Here is a 15,682-nt window from a genome sequence, read left to right as displayed (position 1 = left end):
CATCCGCTTCCTGGATGTGCGCTGCAAGCTGTCACGGGGCGAGCTCCGTGTCTACCACCTCTGCACCTTCCAGCGGGCCAGCCTGCGCGGGGTCCTGCGCCGCACCCTGCGCTTCCTCCGTGCCCACCCTGGCGAGGCCGTGCTCATGCGCATCAAGGAGGAGCTGCCCATCTTCTCCCGGCCCGGCTTCGCTGCCCAGCTGCATCGCTGCCTGCTGGAGGAGGGACGGGGCTGTTTGTGGTGCCAGGAGGAGATGCCAACACTGGGCCAGGTGCGCGGGAAGATTGTGGTACTGGAGGCACTCAGGCGGGAGGTGCTGGGCATCCCCTACGAGCAGCTGAGCATCAGCGATGCCTGGAATGTGCTGTCACTGGAGCGCAAGTGGGCCCGGGTGCGGCAGCACCTGGAGAAGGCAGCTGGCGGGGACTCCACCACCATGTACCTCACCTTCTGCTCTGGCAATGGACTCTTCACCTGCCCTGAGGAGGTGGCCCGCATTGTGAACCCCCGCTGCTACCAGCACCTGCGGCGCCGGGGCAGGCAGCCCGTGCGCTGGGGGGTGGTCATCATGGACTTCCCTGGTGCAGGGCTTCTCCGGCTCATCGTGGAGAGCAACGGCCTGCAGGCCAATGGACACAGCACAGGAGTCCCCAGCACTCCCGCAGCGCCCTTGCAGCATCCCCGCGGCAGAGGGGACAGACGCCGCAGCCGGCACAGCTCCGCTCGCTGCCTGCGCCGGTGCCCATCGGGTCGGACACTGCTCCCGGCCGCACGCCTTTACCGAAGGACATCAGTGCCCGTAGAGCAAAAGCTGGTTTCTAGGTCTCGCAGGGCACCAGGAAGTGTTCGTGTGACAGTGGTGTGACAGCGGCAGAGGCAGCAGAGAGCTGACAGCCCAGTGGTCGGAGCGGGGCAGCCCGGGGAGCTGCGCCTTGAGCATCGCTCTGCCCGGAGGAGCCAGGTACAGCCAAATCCCCACAGCACAGCAGAGAAGGTGGGGAGAGAAGGTCCTGCCTCACCTCCTTTTGGGCCAGTGAGTCCTCCCATAATATCCCTCTGCAAAATAGTCCTTTTGCTTTCAAGGGTAAATAAAAATAAAAAGAAGCTAGGAAAGCACTCCCTATGTTGCCGTACCATTTCCTGTCAGAAAAGTGCAGAAAAGACCTTTTTCTCTTGCTGCTCAGATATGAAGGAGTCTCTACCCCTCTGCCCATGGCCAAAGCACAGTTAAATTGGTGTCTGTGATCATCTTGGTCTTTAAAGCAGAGCTGCAGGAGGTCAGAGGAGAAGGAATTAATTTCAAAGATGACAACAAAGGGAATGTCCTTCTCCTTGTTATTTTAGCTTTTGTTTTCTTCTTGCAGGGGCTTGCCCCAAAAGTCAGGACTCTTAGGGAGAGCCAGCTTCAGCAAGTGCTGCCAACCCTGTGCATGGACAGCTGGATGGCCACAGCAGCAGTGATTCCAAAGGGGCTGCCCTGTCCCCAGGATCAAACAGACAGGGGATGCTGCACAGGGCAGAGCCCAGTGATTTGCAACAGCATGGGCAGGGCAGTTTGTGGATTCACAAAAGCAAAGTGATTGGGACATAAAAAAGACCTTAAAACCAGTGCCAGTGCCTGCCCTATCTGCAGATAATAAATCAGCAATTTAAATAGAATGGCAAGTCAAATGACACAGAAGTTCCTTGGAGCAAAAGGATAACCAAGATCCCAGGGGAGAAATCATCAAACTGCTCTGTGCTGAAGGAGGGAGCTGGGAAAGAGAAGAGGAACTTTTTTAAAAGAGGAAAGCTCAGCCCTGGCCTGCCAAAAGATGAAGGATGTCCTCAAGGATACTTCTGTCTCAGAGGAAAACACAGTGCCTGCCAGAGGGGATGCCGCAGGATTTCCTGGCTGGAGGAGGGGATGTTTTTTGCTCCACAGGCTGGCCCTGGCTGGAGACACAGCTCTTGGTGCTGAGCATGTTCATCTGCTGGGCCAGGGAGGGGAACAGGCAATAGTAGGCAGTGGGTGACAGAGGTGGCAGACAGAGGAATCTGTCTCTGAGCTTGCTCTGTGAGACAGGAGAAGATTGAAATCTCTGCATTAAAACAGACATGTGACAAAAGCACTGGTCATGTTTGGGGGGATGGGAGCCTACTCTGTCAGCTGCCAATGACTCCACCACCCTGCCTCTGCGCCAAGCCAGTGTGACAGCTCTAGGTATTGCTCTCATGCCAAGCAGATGGGTGCTGCCAAGAGAGGGCCAGGCAGGTTAGTGGTTGGCTCGGCATTCCAGGGGTGCACAATGCCATGGGGAGCTAGGCAGGGCACAAGCAGAGCAATCACAGTTCCCAGGAGTAGCTCTGCAGGCTGGGTGATTCTGCTGTCACTTAGGGCAAGGACTGCCTGCATGGCTGAAGGGCTGCCCCTGGATGTGGCACATGGAGCTGCACTCCAGCACCCCATACCCACCCTGTGCCCCAGCTCACTGGCAGGGCAGGGGTGCTGGGATTCCCCAGGTGGGCAGAGTCACTTGTTTACACCCTACCACACAAGCAGTGAGATAAGGTCAATGTTACCTACGCCCCTGGCATCCTGTTTGGCAAAGCCTTATCTGTGCCACCCACGTGTGGCTGCTGCCAGGTACCAGGGAGCAGCAGGCAACATGGGCAGGGCTACCCAAGTGGCAGTGATGCCCAGTGAAAAGGCTCTCCATCACTGCCTTGGCAGTGAAAGACAAGAGGCAGAGAGCTGTCCTACAGCTGAGATCAAAGAAACATCTCTGAGAGGGACAAGGGTGGGCAGGAGTGATTTCCCCAAAACTAACCCCCTATTCCACAGCCAGGGCTGTCCCAGTGTTGCAAGGTCCCTGTGGGTGGGGGGTGTAGGGTACCACTGTCCTTGGACTGTCTTGGAAACATCCCTGTCCATCTGGTTCTGACTAATCCTTGCAACCATCTCACCCCTCCAGTCCAGGGTGGCAGTCATAATGCATCTCCCTGTGGCCAAACACTTCCAAATTGTGAGAAAGTTTTTATTGGGTGCTGCTCTCCTCCAGGATCATCCGAGGAGGGTCTGGCTGCTGGGGTTGTGCACCAGGTGCCACGCTGGGAGACTTGTTCGAAGGCACCCTGCAGATCAGGGACAGCCTTTGGGTCTAACATTCCCTGGGGACCTGGGGAGGCAGGGGAATCATCTGCTTCCCGTGCTCAGGAGATGCCTCTAAAGCTTCAGAGGGAGCTGTCCGAGTTCCCAAGGAGGAACAGAGGGATAGCAGCAATGAGGCTGCATCCCAGGGGTGTGGGTCCTCACTGGTACCATGCTACACTCCCAAAGGGGTGCCATCGGGTGCCTCCTTGCTCCAGTGGGCTGCTGAGCCCCCCCCCGGGGGCAAGGGGGGCTCCCCAGGAAGGTGCCCCCTCTATCGCCGGCAGCAGCCGAGCCGGACGGGCTGTGCCAGGGTGACTCGGTTCCTCTGCGGTTCCTCTGCGGGGACATTGCACAAGGAGGGGAGCAGGCTGTGCCACCGTGGGGCGGGAGCCTCTGCTGTAAACAACACATACCCGTGCCCGTTCCCCAGAGACAGAGCCTGCGGCAGATCTCTCACGGGAGAGAGAGCATTGCCTCTGTCTGTTGCTCAGCGCTGGGGCACAGTAAAGGAGGCACATTTCCATTCCAGATCCCTGCGTCCAGAGGGACAGTGAGGAGGTAACACAAGAAAGTATCTTTGTACCTGCTCCCTCGAGTACATGCTGAGCAAAGCCCTGGCTTGGAGCTTGCGCTCTGCCCTCAGAGGGGTGGGCACAGGGTGCACCATCTTTCCACCTAGGGAATCCCTGCACTGCTCAGGCAGGGACAGGCCCTTCCTTGGTAAGGGAGGCAGCAGGAATCCAATGGGAGCATGTGTCCTGCAGCATCCTGAATCCCTTCCAGGGAAGCCAACCTTGGAAATCATCTGAGATGTGAAAGGGCTCCTGGCCATTAACCAACTCCCAGCAGAGCTGATTTGGGTCTTCTCTTCCTCGTACCATGTGTACCTTTTTCCACTACCTGCAAAGCAACCCTCAGTATCTGTCCTGCCATGTAGGACCCCCTCTCTGAGCCCAGGTATCTGTGGGCATGGAGTACCCGATCCCACAAAGTGCTTTGAACTTGGCCATGTACTGCCATGTATTTTGCAGCAGCAGCAGCTGCCTCTGAGTGTCAGCCACCTTGATTCTGCTTTTAGAACAATACCAGAAACTATTTGTAGTTACAAAAATAAAGGTGGGAATATTTTTTTTCTACTACTCTACCCTACTGTGTTGGGTTTCAGCAGAAGTGAAACTGGCAGGGGCACTGCCTGCTCTCTCCTTGGGCCACACACCCACAAACACCTCTGTAAGTCCCAGCAGGTGTCTCATCAGTGGGAGAGGCAGTTCCCACCCTGGCCAGCTGACCCTCAGCATTTGAAGATGCTCTCCTGTCCCAGCAGCTGCCCCTCAGCCTCTCTGCCTGCCTCTCCTGTGCCATAATTGACCACCCTCAGCAGATGAGCTGATAGAAAGCGAGTGCTCCTGAATTACTGGACATACAGACTCATCCCCAGTAATTCCATAGAAATAGACAATTGCAGTAAAACATGATGCAAGGAAGATATCCAGAGACAGGAACTGAGTTTCATTTGTATTGGTCAAGTGTAAAGTAATTAGTGGGTTATGACTTTTGTGGGATGGGTTCCTCCTTTTGTTTAGAATGAGTCCCAGTGGAGCAGAATCAATTTCTTTGGAACCGGAAGATAAATGTGACCTGCATGGCTCTTGCTTGGTTTTAGCTGGAAGTGAGCAGAGTAATTCCTACAGAAAACCCTGCCAAGGCAGTTTTACGTATGAGCAGAATGGGGTAAGGAAAGATTTGTTATGATTCAAGAATGATCCAAGGGGAGGTGGACGCAATTAGGCATTCCTGAAACTCTGGTGGAAGTTTCTAATGGAAATTAAGAAGTCAGGGGAAGTTCCTCTGGCATATTATTGGACCTTTCTTATAAAGATAAGGACTGGAAAATACATTGTGTAAGTAACTGTTTATAAACAGTATATGAGGATTCACAGCCAGAACAAAACTGCATGCAAGGAGAGCATCCAGCATGAGAGCTGGGAGGCTGTGAGCCACGCTCCCACTCAGCCCCTGTGGGACCTCATCACACCTCATCCCTCCTCTGTCTCCCAACCACCGGCGTGGATGCTGCCACATGGACATGGTGGGTCAGAGAGGTCTTGGTGCCCCAGGCACCATGGGCTGGGGTTGAACCCTTCCTGGGGGACCTTTTTCCACCTCCTGGGGGGCTTGGGCAATTCTGGCTGGTTGTGGGTCAGCTCCTGTGCTTGTCACATTCTTATGGCAGTGTGGGGATGCACTCAGCTCCCATGCCATGGGGCTGATGCTGAGCTGAGTCCCACCAGGGCTATGGCCAGTGGGGAACCTGCTGTTCCCTTCCAGCCCCAGGTGAGAGAAGGGTTTCTTGGGGTGGGAGAGCCCTGTGGTGCGGGAGGCGGTGATGTGGGGCAGGATGAGGGCTGGCAGTGGGGCCGGGGTGGGAGGGGAAGAGGCCAAGGGCAGGGAACGATGCTCTGCAGGCTCAGAGGAAGTGTGAGCACCGCTGCCTGCCGGGGACCACACACGCCTGGCACTGCCACTGGCTGGGCAAGGCGTGTCTGCAGCACCACCATGGTAGGTCCTGCTCCTTTCCTTGGGGATGACTCAGGGTCTGCCTGGAAAAGGGGATTTGGAGGAGGGCAGGGCTATGGGCAGGCACTGAGAGGAATCAGTGCCACTGTCAGGGGCTGTGGGACACACACAGGCTGCTCCAGAGACACCCTGCCCGGGTGACCCCAGGCACACAGGGCACTGCCAGGCACACAGGGCACTGCCACTGCAAGGCAGATGCCAGCCCTGGCTGAGCAGGAAGGGCTGGGAGGCCACAGGACATGCCCTGGATTTAGGGACTCCGCAGGAGTGAACTGCATTGCCAGCAGTGTCTCCCTCGCTGCTCAGCTGTGCTGCAGGCACAGTCCCCCAAAGTGCCTCCCTAGAAGGGCCCTTTCTGCAGCAGAGCCATACCTGGCAGCACCATCCATGCCTGTGTGTGAGCTGGCACAAGAAATGTGCCCTCATGTCCACCAGGACTGCCTGGCAGCACTATGGGTGTGTGTGAGCCTCTTGGGAAGTGCGTGCTCACATCTCCCTCCCTGTCAGGGCACTGCTATGGGACTGCAGTCTGCTGGGAGGACATGGACTCTGGGCTCTCTTGGCATCTACCTGGGCATCGCTGCCATCACATGGGGTAAGTCACCCACCGCCCGCTCGGTGAGCCCCGTGTCACCCTGCTGCAGGTCTGGGAAACTGGAGCAGGGCAGCTCCAGTGTTATTTTGGAGGGTCATCAGTCACAACCCTTGTGGCTGCCAGCTCCCGGGCTGGATCCTCCTGGGCTGGGAGGAGGCTGTGTCTGCTCAGGCCAGCTTCCTCCAGGCAGTCCACGCTCCCCCAGGGTAAGCTCGGCTGCATGTGGGGTCCTTGCAGGGTGTCTGGTTCCCCACATGCAGCATGGCAGCTGCTGCACCCTACTGTGAACTGGAGAAAGGCAGCAGCAGCTCTACCCACTGCCTACACCCACGCCTGTGCTGCAGAGTTGGGCATGGACACGGGCACAGGACACACAGGTGCAAGGGTTGGGAGCACAGCTGGGGCAGCACCACACAGAACTAGAGCTGCTAATTGACATCAGGAGGAGAAATCAGAGTAGAAAAGAGTTTGGTTTTGCTGCCTGTAGGATATTTCCTTCACATGCTGGCATTGCACAGAGCAAAACCTGCTGTTGACTGCTCTGTCCCTGGAAATCCTCTGTGAGCTGAATTATTTTCCAAAGGACCTTTCATGACTGAGCTAAGGAACAGAAATGAGGCAAATGCAGAAGTGTTAGGAGGAGATTTAGCTCTGAGGGGAAAACAAAAATGGAAAGACAGCTGGAGTGTGGAGGGTGCTGAGCACCACCCTGGGAAGAGGTATCAGGGCTGCCAAGGGAGCCAAGGGGTTGGCTGGGGAGTCAGTGAGGGCCAGGAGGGGGCAGTGGGAACTGAGGATGGGGCAGGCTCCCAGAAAGTGCCCTGAGCTCCTGTCCTGGAGCCCCAAATTCCCAAAAGGGAAAGATGAGGGCTGTAGTGGGAAACCACATTTTCCTCAGCTTCAGTTTTTGTTGAACAAAGTGGATAGTTTGCTCTTTCACAAGGAAAACTAGACAAATTATGAGAATTTACTTAGAAAAATATATAATTATTGGCCAAACTACAGCTCTAATTAGACTTGAGAAGCCCTAAATTTGCATCTATTCTGTGATGCCCAGACCTTTGTATAACTGCAGTGTGGTGTGCTCTCCTGAGACACAAGGCACCCCAGGCTGGTTGTTTGGAGCAGGCTTTTATTCCCATATCACTTTCTGACAAATGAAAATATGAATACCATATCACTTTCAGCTGTTGTGGAGATATCTACTTTTGGGGAGAAGGGGGGAAGCTTCTTTTTGTGGCTAAAACCCTTTGATTGCGTAAAGTTGTGGTGTGAAATGCAGTAAATAAGAGCAGGGTTTCAGCAAAGTGTCCTTCACTTGTGGCTATGGGTTCCAGTTAATCTCTGGCCATGCCCTGCCTGGTAGGCATGACCAGGATGTGAGTTTGACTTTTGTAAGATCTTGTTTTGCAACACTGAGTTTTACAAGACTCCTCAGACCATCTCTAGCTCAGATGAGCAGGTTGGGATCCAAATGCTTTTGGGAGTGAGGGCATACCTGTTGCTCTGCCTTGCTCCAATCTGACTCTGATGTAACACTGTAAAGGAAGAAAACCAAAGTGGCACACTTCTGCACTCAAGGAAGGAACCGTGTTTAAGGAACCGTCTTGAAGCGGGGTTTTCCCCTTTGGGAAACTTTTTTGTGGGCAGGGGAACAGGGCCATGGGGCTGGGTTTTCAATACTTGTGTTGGAGAAGGGGTTGGCATCACCACTTGGGGTCCTTCTGCCACCTGCACTCTGCCTGCCCCATGTTGCCCACTGTCTCAGCCTTCACCCTGTCTCCCCCATCTTCCTCATCCCTGTGCCATCCCCTTGTTTTCAGTTCCTTCTGCCATGCCTGATCTACCCAGGTTTCCATGTACCCTTAGAGCCCCATTCTCATCCACATTTGCCCTTTCATCCCATCTCCTCACTCAGCTGATCACTGGCCAGGCTTAGACCACCCTCATGCCCTAAGGGATCCCATCCCTGACCTGGCTTCATCCTTTCTGCATTGATCCCAGACTTCACCTTCTCTCACAGGCATGGTGTTGTGGGAGGAGGTGGATGCCTGGAAGTACTACTACAGTGACCGAGGGGACTACACATGGGACCAGGCCAGGAATTACTGCCAGACCTTCTTTACCGACCTGGTGGCAATCCAGAACAAGGAGGAGATTGAGTACCTCAACGAGAACCTGCCCCGCCATGGGACCTACTACTGGATTGGCATCCGCAAGCTGGGAGGCATCTGGACCTGGGTGGGCACCAGGAAGGTTCTGACAAAGGAGGCAGAGAACTGGGCAGTTGGGGAGCCCAACAACCGCCGCTCCAACCAGGACTGCGTGGAGATCTACATCAAGCGGAAGGAGCAGTCGGGCAAATGGAATGACGAGCCCTGCAGCCGGAAGAAAAAGGCGCTGTGTTACAAGGGTTAGTAGGGGGACTGTGGCCCAGACCTGGATTGGGTGGGCTGGGGACCACCAGGGTGGCCAGCAGCTCCTGATGACCATCCTCTGTGTGTGCAGCCTCCTGCCAGCCCTCCTCATGCAGCCAGCGCGGCGAGTGCGTGGAGACCATTGGGAGCTACCGCTGCGAGTGCTACCCCGGCTTCCACGGCCCCGAGTGCCAGTATGGTGAGCCATCCATACCCATCCTTCCCTCCCTGCTGGAGAGCCTGAGCCTTGGTGGCAAACTGGGCAAGTTCCCTGTGCTCCTAACGGGCTGGCAGTGATGTATCTCTCCCAGTTGTGCAGTGTGCTGAGCTGAAGCCCAAGGGAGCGCACATGAACTGCAGCCATCCCTACGGAAACTTCAGCTACAACTCCACCTGCATGTTTGGGTGCCAGGAGGGGTTCAAGCAGCAAGGGATGGGCACGCTGCGGTGCCTGCCTTCCCAGGAATGGTCAGCAGACATCCCCATCTGCACAGGTAGGACCTCTCAGGGCCTGGGAGTCTCAGGGATACAGCACTGATGCTTTAGGGGGACCAGCACTATGTGCCCAATGCTGCTCAGGCAAGTCTTGCCATGCCCTGCCCTTTGTGGAAGCATCTCCTGGTGCTGATGCAGGAGGCGATTCCCTCATGAGGCTGCAACGAGCAGAGCAGCTGTGAGCTCTGGATAAGCCCCCTGCTCTGCCTGGCTGTCCCAGTGCCCTTGCTCGCTGTCCTGAATTCCACCCAGATGTCAGCACCCTTTGTGCACTAAGCAAGGGGTCAGGATGCTGTCTTAGCACCTCTGTCAACCCAGTGGCACAGTCTTCATCTCTCCAAGCCCACTCTGATCTGCCTTGGAAAGGTGCTTGGCACCTTGAAGGTCCTCAGAAAAAAGAGGGGCTGCTGTCCTGCAGCCAGGGGAAGGGGGTATCTTGGCAGGCCACATCAAGCCACCTTGAACGGGGACAAGGACCCATGAAATGAGGTTAGATATAAGCTGGGAGGGACAGAGCGTGGCAGGAAGCCACAGAGGAGAGAAAGCTGTGGTGTGTTATGCTGCAGGGGCAGGGAAAGTCTTCCTGTTGGTGGTTTGAGGGCTTGCAGCCAGGCCCCACGCGTCCCAGGGAAGTGCTGAGCTTTTTTGGGGATGTGAGAGCCTTGCTCCACCTTTCCTGTGCTGCAGCCTTGCGCAAGGATGGGATGAGCCAAGGACTGGAGCAGACATGGGACGCAAGTGGGGACCCTCTCTACTGGGAGACCCAGCAGAAACTGCCAGGGGCCAAACAGCATCTCTGTACATATATTCTTAAAAAAGAAAGCCTGCCTTGAAGTTAGTGCTGCTAATGATGCCTGTGCAAGGTGTGCCTGTAGTCCAACCTGGTGCTTACTTTAGGCACCTGAGACCAACAAAACTTTCTGCAGTTAAGACAACAGCCATGGAGCTGTGATGTGATTCGCTGTAGTCATCATCCCCAGCAGGGGCAGGAGCTGGCTCCCAATTTTGTGGAAGTCCCCCCAGGCAAGCTAGGCTGTGCCTGCCTGCTCCAGGCTTTTCAAATTCCCAGAGGCTTGTTTTCCCAGCCCCTTGTTTTTTTCCTGCTGGCTGTATGTATGATTGATTCTTGTTTCTTGCAAAGAATCAGATGAGTCAGACGGTTGCTTGTGATAACAAAGCAGTGTTAGTGAGCATTGCCAGTTGGGCTTACTCCAAAAATGAGCAGAGGTTCCTGCTGTGGCGAGGCTGATGGTGCTGTGAGGGCTGTGAAGGACAAGGCTGCCTGCTGTCTCAAACCCTGCCCTGTGCCTGCCTGCAGCTGTTGCATGGTCATTGTTGGCCCAAAAAGGGGCTGGATCACTTGCTCCCATCCGCATGACATGTTCACCAATAGACACCTCTGGGAATTCTGTGGGAAACCAGACTTGCCTGTAAAACAGCTACGAAAGGAAAAGTCTACCTAGGAAAGTATTTGGTGTTGGTCTGAAAGCCGAAGGTACAGTAGATGGGGTGTGTTTCAGCTGGGCTGGGTGATGGGGGTGTTAAATGTCCTCCTGGCACTAACCTGCAGTGGTCCTGCAGGCAGCAGAGCCACTCACCCCAGCAAATGCTGGGTGCTGCCCTGGCATGCAGCAAAGCGCATCCTGGCCACAGCCTGGGGACGCTGGCACACCACCCTTGTAGCCATTGCCGTCATCCCATCTGGTCCTCTACAGCCCCAAAGCCATTCCCCTGCCACTGTGACAAGGATAGAGTCAGGTCTCTGCTCCAATAAAGGAAGGGAGGCAAGTAGACTGCAGCAGGTGTGGTCCTACATCCCAGGGCCTTCAACGCAGGGTAGTGCAAGGGATAAACAGGGCTCTTGCAGAGCAGCAATTGTGTGCCCCCCAGCAAATCACTCGTAGGGCAGAAAAAGCATTGTACCAACTACTGTTTTTGAAGAGGTGAGTCTGGGTGAGAAAGGCAAGCTGAAGACATATGACCACAGCTTTGGTTTCCTTTGATTTGGATTCAGCCCTAATCCTTAGATTTAACCTCATCTATTCTGTCTCTGAGACTTGCTCTCCCATTGCAGCCATCACCTGCCCAGTGCTCAGTGCTCCAGACCAGGGAGAGCTGAACTGCTCCCACCTCCACGGAGACTTTGCCTTTGGCTCCACGTGTGCCTTCTCCTGCCAGACAGGGTTTGCACTCACGGGGTCAGAGAGCCGCCAGTGCACAGCCATGGGGACATGGACAGGGGATGCCCCACGTTGTGAAGGTAGAGCTGCTGCCAGAGTGCAGGGTGTCATTTGCCTTGGGATGACGGTGTGATATTCCCCAGCCCCTTGGTCCCAGAATTTTAGTCTCCCAGTTCCCAAGCTTCTGCTTGAAGTGTACCTCTTCATTCTGCAGCCATTGCCTGCCCAGTGCTCAGTTCTCCAGACTGGGGAGACATGAATTGCTCCCATCTCCACGGCAATTTCACCTTTGGCTCCACGTGTGCCTTCTCCTGCCAGACGGGGTTTGTGCTGATGGGGCCGGAGCATCGGGAGTGCACGGCCATGGGGACATGGACTGGAGACATCCCACGCTGTGAAGGTATTGCTGCTGCTTAAGCTGTCACAGGCCTCTGGTTGACCATGGAATGTTCTCCGGTGTCATGGTCCTTTCATTCCAACAGTTTGTCCTTGTACTCCCCAGACTCCTGCTTGAAGTGTGTCTCTGTCCTTTCAGCTGTCACCTGCCCTGTGCTCAATGCACCAGACCAAGGAGAGTTGAACTGCTCCCATCTCCATGGGAACTTCACCTTTGGTTCTACATGCGCCTTCTCCTGCCAGAAAGGGTTTGTGCTGATGGGGCCAGACATCTCTGAGTGCATGGCCACAGGGACCTGGTCTGAAGACACTCCCCGCTGTGAAGGTAGAGCTACTGCTAGAGCTCAAGGTGTCATTGGCCTTGGGGTCACACTTGGGTTTTTCCAAGCCTCTCAGATTGAACAGTTTAGCCTCATAGTATCTAGGATCCTGCTTGAAGTTTTTCTCTATCCTTGCAGCCATTGCCTGTCCAGTGCTCAATGCTCCAGACTGGGGAGAGCTGAACTGCTCCCATCTGCATGGGAACTTCGCCTTTGGCTCCACGTGTGTCTTCTCCTGCCAGATGGGGTTTGTGCTGAAGGGGTCAGAGACCCGTGAATGCATGGCCACAGGGACCTGGACAGGGGATGCCCCACAGTGCAAAGGTAGAGTTGCTTCTCGAAGTGTCACAGGCCTTGGAGTGACCATGGGATGCTCTTGGGTGTCTTGGTCCTCTCATTCCAACAGCTGAGCCACGTAGTCCACAGACTCTTACTTGAAATGTGCTTCTTTACCCTGCAGCCATCACCTGCCCAGTGCTCAGTGCTCCAGACCATGGAGAGCTGAACTGCTCCCACGTCCATGGAGACTTTGCCTTCAGCACCATATGTACCTTCTCCTGCCAGATGGGGTTTGCACTGATTGGGTCAGAGAGGCATGAGTGCATGGCCACAGGGACATGGACAGGGGATGCAACACGATGTGAAGGTAGAGCTGCTGCTCAAGGTGTCTTAGGCCATAGGTTGACCTGGGATGTTCTTCAGTGTTTTGGTCCTTTCATTGTAAGAGTTTAGCATTCTAGTCCCCAACCTCCTTCCTGAACTGTGCTTTTTTGCCATGCAGCCATTGCCTGCCCAGTGCTCAGTGCTCCAGACCAGGGAGAGCTGAACTGCTCCCACCTCCATGGAGACTTCGCCTTTGGCTCCACGTGTGCCTTCTCCTGCCAGACAGGGTTTGCACTCATGGGGTCAGAGAGCCGCCAGTGCACAGCCATGGGGACATGGACAGGGGATGCCCCACGTTGTGAAGGTAGAGCTGCTGCCAGAGTGCAGGGTGTCATTTGCCTTGGGATGATGGTGTGATGTTCCCCAGCCCCTTGGTCCCAGAATTTTAGTCTCCCAGTTCTCAAGCTCCTGCTTGAAGTGTACCTCTTCATTCTGCAGCCATTGCCTGCCCAGGGCTCAGTGCTCCAGACTGGGGAGAACTGAACTGCTCCCATCTCCATGGCAATTTCACCTTTGGCTCCACGTGTGCCTTCTCCTGCCAGACGGGGTTTGTGCTGATGGGGCCGGAGCGTCGGGACTGCACGGCCATGGGGACATGGACAGCACATGCCCCACGCTGTGAAGGTAGAGCTGCTGCCAGAGCTCAGTGTGTCGTTGGCCTTGGGGTGGCACTAGGATGTTCCCCAGCCCCCTGGTCCCAACACTGTAGTATCCTGGGCTCCTTTCTGAGGTGTGCCTTTTTACCCTTGCAGCCATCAAATGCTCAGCACTGACCACCCCGAAGATGGGCCAGGCTTCCTGCTCCCACCCACTTGGGGACTTCACCTTTGGCTCCAGGTGTGCCTTCTCCTGCCAGAAAGGGTTTGTGCTGATGGGGCCAGAAAGCCGCAAGTGCACAGCCATGGGGACCTGGACTGGGGACACCCCACAATGCAAAGGTAAATCTCATGATCTCACACCTGTCTGGGAGTGCTCTGTTGCAGCAGACTGCTTTCCCCAGTGCCTCAGTCTATGTCAGTTCATCCCCTGGCTTCCCAGCCCAAGTGTCCCTGTCTCACTACCATCAGTCCTGTCCTCTAATACTGCTGCTGTGCTTTATCTCCAGCCATCAGCTGCCCAGTGCTGGCCCCCCCCAGCCGAGGCCAGCTGAGCTGCTCTCACGTGCATGGGAACTTCACCTACAACTCCACGTGCACCTTTTCCTGTGAGGAGGGGTTTGTTCGGATGGGAGCAGAGGTGCTCTGGTGTGAGGCCACAGGGAACTGGACCAGGCATCCTCCTGTCTGTGCGGGTATGGTGGGACCCCTGCTCCTCTAGTGCTGCGGGGGGGTCCAGCTTTCTTGCAAATGCATCTTGAATGTGGTGAGGGCGCTCCAGGGGCTGAGAAGTCCTGGCAACTTTCTAACTTGGGGGTTTGTGGATCTGTTTCAGAGGATGGTGCCTTCTTAAAGCAAGTCCTGGCTTACAGCAGTGGCACAGCCCTGACAGTAGCTGGTCTTGTGCTCTCTGGGGGGCTCATTGCCATCCTTGCCAAGCGCCTCAGTGACAGAGGTATGGAAACACCTCCCACAGCCCACAATAGCTTTGTCCTGGGGCTCTCAGGCAAGGTGGTTACCCTGGGGAGGGTGGGACAATCAGAAGAGTTTAACAGTGTGACTGCCTCAATCCAAGTGTCTTATTTGCTGCAAGTTGCATGGTTTCGTGGCAGTTTGTTGAGCTGAAAGTGTCAGCAGCCAGCTTTGGAGGGCAGAGCCAGATAAACACCCTCATTGTGAAGAAGACAGGAAATGCTTCTGCCCCTCCCCACTCCATCCCATACTTCTGCTCTAGCTTCTCATGATCTTCACTAAACATCTGTTTTTTTCTTTTCTATCTGTTCTGTCCCCATGGATATTTCAACACCATTATCAGAGGAGAAGAAGAAGCTCCTGAACCCCACCAGGTGAGAGCCATTCCCTGTGACTCTCACAGCCCAGTGGTCACTGTTGTCACTCAGATCTGCCTGTGTGAGGCTGCTTTTATATGCAGTGGGAGCATCTTGGGGGCTGACAGGGCTGTGTTAACACCTGCCCTTCACACACTCCTGCACTGTCCAAGGTGACACCCTTGTGTTTGCCCTGCAGTGACCTAGGATCACCAGGCATCTTCACCAATGCAGCGTATGATGCCAACCTGTGAGGTGAGTGCTGTCAAGACACTCACAGCACCCTGTTCAAAATTCACCTGAGCAGCCATCCTCCTGGCTGGAGTGCTCCCAGGTGGGGACACCCTTGGGGACCAAAGTGGGTAACTCCAGCTCCATCTCTTCTGTGCTTCCAGCCTGCCCATGACTGAACCCCACTGTGTCCCCCAGTGCTGCAGGCCCAGCAGGAGCTGCTGGTGGGGCCCAGAGGGACTCCATGCCTAGAGCTGCAGCCCGGACCAGCACTGCCTGTGGAGACTGTGCCCACACTGCACATACCACCAGGAGGGGAAGCTGCCTCCAGGAAAGGTGGCTGGAGACCTGTCTGGGGCCATGGGCCACTGTCTCATGTGGGCAGCCTGCTGCTCGACCCGTGGACATTCCCTGTGAATTTGGACATTCCCCCTCAGCTGCCCCAGGGACAGGCTTGTCAGCAGGGCCCAAATAAATGCCTGTGTCCAACCAGTGTCTCTGTGTGCTTGGGAGGGGGGGAAGGTCTCCATCAAATAGTGTGGCCAACAGGACCAGGGAAGTGATTCTTCCCCTCTACTCGGTACTGCTGAGGCTGCACTTCCAAGTACTGTGTCCAGCTCTGGGCCCTTCAATTCAGGAAGGACATTGAGGTGCTGGAGCAGGTCCAGAGAAGAGCAACAAGGCTGGTGAAGGGACTCAAGCACAAGTGCTGTGAGGAGAAGCTGAGGGAGCTGGGGTTGTTCAGCCTGGA

General features: G+C 55.4%; 2 protein-coding genes across 2 annotated transcripts; both read left to right on the top strand.

The window, feature by feature from the left end:
* Position 1: 1 nt before the first annotated feature.
* On the top strand, positions 2 to 2,111 carry LOC108640797 (1-phosphatidylinositol phosphodiesterase-like; the record flags this gene model as incomplete). Its single annotated transcript, XM_018078976.3, has 2 exons — positions 2 to 961; positions 1,365 to 2,111. A coding segment is annotated over one exon (864 nt), but the record flags the coding sequence as incomplete, so codon positions are not given.
* Positions 2,112 to 5,577: 3,466 nt separating this feature from the next.
* LOC103759993 (P-selectin) lies at positions 5,578 to 15,390 on the top strand. Its single transcript, XM_029962259.1, has 17 exons — positions 5,578 to 5,692; positions 6,218 to 6,305; positions 8,329 to 8,718; positions 8,814 to 8,921; positions 9,034 to 9,216; positions 11,292 to 11,477; positions 11,612 to 11,797; positions 11,933 to 12,118; positions 12,252 to 12,437; positions 12,895 to 13,080; positions 13,215 to 13,400; positions 13,529 to 13,714; positions 13,882 to 14,067; positions 14,208 to 14,327; positions 14,688 to 14,718; positions 14,900 to 14,955; positions 15,096 to 15,390. The coding sequence occupies exons 1-16, from the start codon at positions 5,588 to 5,590 to the stop codon at positions 14,952 to 14,954; spliced, it is 2,568 nt and encodes an 855-aa protein (XP_029818119.1). The 5' UTR covers positions 5,578 to 5,587; the 3' UTR covers position 14,955; positions 15,096 to 15,390.
* The last annotated feature ends 292 nt before the right edge of the window (positions 15,391 to 15,682 follow it).

Source organism: Manacus vitellinus, unplaced genomic scaffold (assembly GCF_001715985.3).
Source record: "Manacus vitellinus isolate BGI_N305 unplaced genomic scaffold, ASM171598v3 scaffold_44_pilon, whole genome shotgun sequence".
In the NCBI taxonomy this organism is placed as follows: domain Eukaryota; kingdom Metazoa; phylum Chordata; class Aves; order Passeriformes; family Pipridae; genus Manacus; species Manacus vitellinus.
The sequence above is the reverse complement of the archived record's forward strand: the minus strand, read 5'-3'. Positions and strand labels throughout refer to the sequence as shown.